General features: G+C 47.8%; 1 protein-coding gene across 1 annotated transcript; it reads left to right on the top strand.

The window, feature by feature from the left end:
• Positions 1–1445: 1445 nt before the first annotated feature.
• Positions 1446–5293, top strand: LOC122372753. The gene is made up of 7 exons (XM_043350294.1): positions 1446–1452; positions 1871–2145; positions 2406–2610; positions 2902–3053; positions 3558–3758; positions 4606–4707; positions 5010–5293. The coding sequence occupies exons 1-7, from the start codon at positions 1446–1448 to the stop codon at positions 5094–5096; spliced, it is 1029 nt and encodes a 342-aa protein (XP_043206229.1). The 3' UTR covers positions 5097–5293.
• Positions 5294–5576: the final 283 nt, after the last annotated feature.

The raw sequence follows: 5576 nt of genomic DNA on the forward strand, positions 1-5576 counted from the left end.
CTTTTTACTACTAAGACGAGGAAGTGCTTGTGTGTAAGCGCAGAGTTTGTTCAAGCGGACGCTTCCCATCTCCTACGAATGCCGTAATGTTCAAGTCGTTCCTGTTCAAGCATCGTGTTCAGGTCAGTTGAGTGAAGAGAGGCACCGTGTGCTATGCAGTGGCCACAAGCACTTTACACTGAAATTTGTCAAATGTTGTAGTTTTAGCCGCAGCTTGACGTTGTTCGATTTTTACCTGAAGTTGAAATGGCATCGTTAGATTTTTACCGTCAAAAGTACGGATTACCATTTTTATTTTTGTATAGCAGCTTCAGTGTGATGTATTTCCCCAGCATGATTGATTGGCAAATGCCTGACGAGGGTCTACACGTTAAACGGACCTAAGCATGGGTTGAATTCAGCTTGAAACATAAACAATTACGTAATCGGATGAACATACCGCATTATATAATTCTTATGCCAAATTCATGATAATAAATACAACATGAACGTAAAGCTGCTAACGAGGGTGCGAGAACCAAATAGGGATTCCTAATTGATGAAGAATAGAACTTAGCTATTAAAGTATGCAAATGAACCGGATATTATCAATTGCAACGTTGTGCAATTTGCATACCTACTGCTTATTTACTAAACAATGAGGTATGTACGCATTGCACAAGACGAACAATGACCATCAGCCTCATTTGTCGTTTGGAGATGGCAGTACATTCAGCTGAATGCTTATGAAGTACTTTTGAAATGCACACAACATGAACTTATCGTCTCCATAAATGCATGATTTTATTTCGAATGCCTGGCTTTATGCAAGCTTTATGCTTGAACCACATGTGCTCCATTTTTAACAACGCTTGCTAGCAAGCACTTTGGTGCTTGCTGAGAGCCTCAAACACGCGTGCGCTTAGCAAGTCATGTCAATCAGCAACACGGCATCTTCTTGCTGCTGACACTGCTGGACTCTAGGATGTACATTGTACATAGGTGTGTAGGAGCTTTCACTGATATGCACTCTGTAACCTGCTAGCATGTATAATATAGTAATGCATCATGGAACACGTAGTTCGCGCTTGCCAAAACAGTTATTGTGCTGCTTTTTTATTTTTGCTCGTTCTTCGACTGTTGCCGGCAATCACATTGTCTTGGTATTTATGTTCTACCTTAATGTTTAATGAAGCTGCAGTTACACTCTTTCTTCAAAACGCTTAGAAATAATCTCGACGGTTTATCATCATCCACATAAGCCTGTCACAATAAAAAGACCAAAATGCATCCAAGTTCAGAGACAAAATCGAGTGTGAATTTCATACTCGGTGGTACGGACTGCTAATAGCTTCGAATGGTCAGGTGCGCTACCGGTCTCAGTGGAGAAGATAGCCGCTCCGACAACTGGAAGAGACAGCAATCACTTCCGCGGAGACCTGAGCTCTGCAAATGGACAATATCTCATGAAAGGTGAGGTAAAACCGATAATGATCTTATGCAAGGTATTTTATTATTTGCAAATGTTGGTTTTCTTTTTTCATTGAAAATATATTGGGCAAGTGACAGACTGATGAAGCCGATCAATATTACCATCTCATTCATGTAGCATCTCATTAGAATTTACGAATTTACGCATTTTAACGTCATCTGTAATATATTTCATTCACTATTACCCATCGAAGACAAGCGAAACAAAACCTCATCTAACTCACCCCAACGCATATGTATAGCTTCTATTATGTATGTTTAGTATATCCACAAATCACCTACCCTGTGAAATCCTTAAATCGTAATGTCAAACTTCTAACTATATAGAAATACAACAATTAGCACTGAACGCAATAAGCACACTGAGCACACCTCAATCTGCTCCTCTTTATCCCGGCAGAGCTGGCGGGCCCTCTGAGCGAGGCGCTAACCGCGGTGGCCAAAGTGCGCCCAGAGGACCCGATAGCTCTCCTGGCGGCGGTCCTGTATCGCCGGGCTGCGGCCAGAGAGTACCGTGCGGCACGAGGGGAGAAGGGGGAAAGCGAGGTAGAGCGGATAAGGGACGTCTTCCATTCCGGACTAGTGGCAGAAGAGGCTGAGTTACAAGCGCTCACAGCGCCTGCGGAACACGAGGGTGCTGGTCAAGATGTGGAGGTGAAAACTTTACTGAGAAGGGTGAGTTGTCGGTGTTATGACGTATATCGCTGAATTTTTGCAATCACGATTTATGTATTTTTTCGACTTTTCATCTCAGTTTCTCGTGTCTTCTTTTCGGCGAAAAACCTTCAGCCAGTATTCAAATAGCAAACTCTGTTTCGGCTCAACCTTTCCGATATTGCCAAACTCGTGCCTAGAAGCGGAACTGCGCCGTTGCCACACCATGGCGAGCGATATTGACCGTCCCCTCCCCCTCCCCCTCCCCCCCCCTTCCCCAGGACGGCCGCGGCCGCTCGATCCTGCACTTTGCCGCCGAGCGGCCCCACCGAGGCCACGCCCTCTCTCGGCTTCTCGACCAATCAGGACTGAGTCTGGCCGACCGAGACGAGCGCTATGCCACCGCGAGGGATGCCGCGGCGGCTGCGGGACTCTCAGAAAATGTAGCGGCCATCGACGCTTGGGTGACATCTCTGGCTGCCAGAGGTGAGGGAGGACAAGATTCGAGGGAGGGTGGAGGCAGCGGCGAGCGAATTTTAGATGATGGGACTATCAGGATTGGTAAAAGATTCCAAGAGGAGGCAAAACAGGAAGTGTTGTAAAGTGATGAACTTAGTTGCATGCCCAATCCCATCCCAATCCCTGTAAAGCATTAATTTAAAACTAATCCCGAAACTAGATAGAATGTCTGGGCTTTTCCGATATATCAAATTTCAAACCCGACCCGAACATTGCGCACATTTCATTGTCCTGAAGACTTTCTTGTTCACCTAACAGGAGACACGGAGCGGCTAGGACAGCTACTGTTGGACGGGTATGACCACATCCTTGATGCGGAGGACAGCCGTCATCGGAACATTGTACACGTGGCAGAACAGAACGCCAGTCAGGACACTGCCGGCTTCCTGCGCAGCTTCTACGGATTCGAGGTGCGGTAGGGTACTTTGGGATGTAGTAGTGGGTGGGTTGAAGTAAAAAATAGACACTGCATTTAGACACTGTACGATGAGATCGAGATGTAATCAAGGAAAGTCTAGGTCCGTCACTGGAAAGTCGTACGCATATTGATCGGTATAGTTTTTTTTTTGTCAAAACGAATGGCCATGGCGATTAACCAATTCTGCATTTAGGTCGAGGTTATATTGGCATTCTAAATACTTTAGCTAATCGAAATCCTCCAAATTGCCGATGCTGTCGAATATAGTGTTTGTGAATCGCATTACTTCACAGAAAACTTAAGACTTGAACGAGCAATACGATGCAACTTTCTTACTGTCTACAACGATGTCTAAAACAATTCAATCCAAGGCAAGGTCAAGCCTCATCACAAGCTCTCGATGTTACAAACCAAAGCCCTTCAGCACCCACCTACATACACCAGGCCCGTTTCACTCACCCTTCCCTTCCGCGCCGCTGCCGTCTCTCTCCCGCAGGAGAAGCGCGACTGGCTGTTCCGTGCCGTCCGTGCCGGCGCCACGGGCCACGTGCGGCGTCACCTAGACGAGCCTCGCCTGGCAGAGGCCCGCGACGGTCACGGCAGAACGGCCCTGCACGCCGCGGTGCTCTGGCAGAGGGCGGATATTGTGCGGCTCATTGCCGATAAGTTCCCCAGCACCGTGCATCAGGGCGACAATGTGAGAGAGGAGAATGGAAATTATTCCAAAGAAAATTGAGGGCTGTCTTTTGGAGGGAGTCATTACAATGGGGAGGTAGTCTTTCGGGAGGCATCCCACTCTATTTTGAAGTCCTCTCGGAAGGCATCCTTGAGAGCACTAATCTCATTATGGCCTGCTGGTGCAGGTTATTCTACGTTGGGAAACGAGGCGAGCAACAGTCACAATGTTTCCGACTTCAGTGAATTTTACCTTACATCTATCTACTATAAGCGGTAGCTGCCGCTGTTAATAAATTACTTTCCCCCTCCATGAGAGACCCCATGTTCCCTTTCATTCTTTCGACAGCATCCGCTAATCAGTAATCAATTACTCAGCACAGTTACCTTTTGGCAGGCCTGATCCTCTAGCGGTCGAGATTTATTCTACATCCGCGGAAATTGCCGACAAATTCCTTTGTTCGCCCCGTAATCGCTTCATCCACTTGTTTTCCCCGTCACTAATAATCCGTCGTTCTCCCCAACACGTGTCATTCATCGTAAAGTCAATATCCTGTCATAACGTCGGCTGTTGGGTGTGAGACTCGACTGCTCCCCTCTCGATTTGAATACGTCCCCCTGTTGGTCGGATACTGCAGCTGCCTGTAGACAAGAGTGAAAGACAGAGGGCCAGAGAGAAAGGCAGAGGCAGAGCCGCCGGGGAGGGCAAAGGGAGGGAGAGAGGCAGAGCCGCTGGTGGTTCCCACGCCCTAGGTGTCTCGATCGGGGAAACATGGAGAGCTGCCGAATTTCGGGAGCGGGTCGGGTGTTTGACCGATCTGACGACTGACGGCTGGGCTTGACCGGCTCTATGTCTTGCGTTGTTGCAGCTGGAGAGAACTCCGATGCACTACGCCATGGGCATGACGGAGGTGGAGACGGTGGGGAGGATTCTGATCCAGGCTGGCGCCTCCCGCACAGTGAAAGATTTGGTAAGTAGCGTGTAAAATAACGTGCACAGAGTCTTGACAAAATCCAAGAGGAAGATGCGAATGATCAGTTTAAGCGAAAGTAGTTAAATTACCATTCAACACAGCAAAAATAAGAACAAGTATGTAAAGAGAAAAAGCATATGCTAGTCAAACCATGTCTATTATCCGGCCACGAATCTCAAAATGATTTATGCGTCCACAAGGCGTTAAAAATTATGACAATGAATGCTTCGTGTGCACGAAAAAATCTACAAAATTGCATATGATGTAGTTGCTGTTACACGACATTCTTCTTTCCTCAGCGGGGAAACAGTCCCAGCTACTTCCTGATGCATCCCGAGGAGCTCCAGGGCCTCATCACGGAGGAAGTGACGGTGAACGCGGCGTAAAGCTCGCCGCTGCCTCCTCCGGCCCAACAGTGGCGCAGCGAAATGCAGCAATATCCCGTGGCCAATCACGCCGGATAGATGGAGACAGAGAGAGAGAGGGAGAGAGAGAGAGAGCGAGAGGGAGAGAGAGGGAGAGAGACAGAGACAGAGACAGAGACAGAGAGAAAGAGAGAGAGAGAGAGAGAGAGAGAGAGAGAGGGAGAGAGAGAGGGAGAGGGGAGAGAGAGAGAGAGAGACAGACAGACAGACAGACAGACAGACAGACAGACAGACAGACAGACAGACAGACAGACAGACAGACAGACAGACAGACAGACAGACAGACAGACAGATAGACAGACAGAGGAATAGAAGAGAGAGAGAGAGAGAGAGAGAGAGAGAGAGAGAGAGAGAGAGAGAGAGAGAGAGAGAGAGAGAGAGAGAGAGAGAGAGAGAGAGAGAGAGAGAGAGAGAGAGAGAGAGAGACCAGCGATAGTGCAG

Source organism: Amphibalanus amphitrite, unplaced genomic scaffold (assembly GCF_019059575.1).
Source record: "Amphibalanus amphitrite isolate SeventyFive unplaced genomic scaffold, NRLGWU_Aamphi_draft 001396F_arrow, whole genome shotgun sequence".
NCBI lineage: Eukaryota > Metazoa > Arthropoda > Thecostraca > Balanomorpha > Balanidae > Amphibalanus > Amphibalanus amphitrite.

Excerpts from the sequence above, each read along its gene's own strand:
- LOC122372753 (XM_043350294.1), top strand. Across the intron at positions 2,146-2,405 it reads TGAAAACTTTACTGAGAAGG|GACGGCCGCGGCCGCTCGAT; the intron begins GTGAGTTGTCGG and ends CCCCTTCCCCAG. Across the intron at positions 3,759-4,605 it reads CCGTGCATCAGGGCGACAAT|CTGGAGAGAACTCCGATGCA; the intron begins GTGAGAGAGGAG and ends GCGTTGTTGCAG.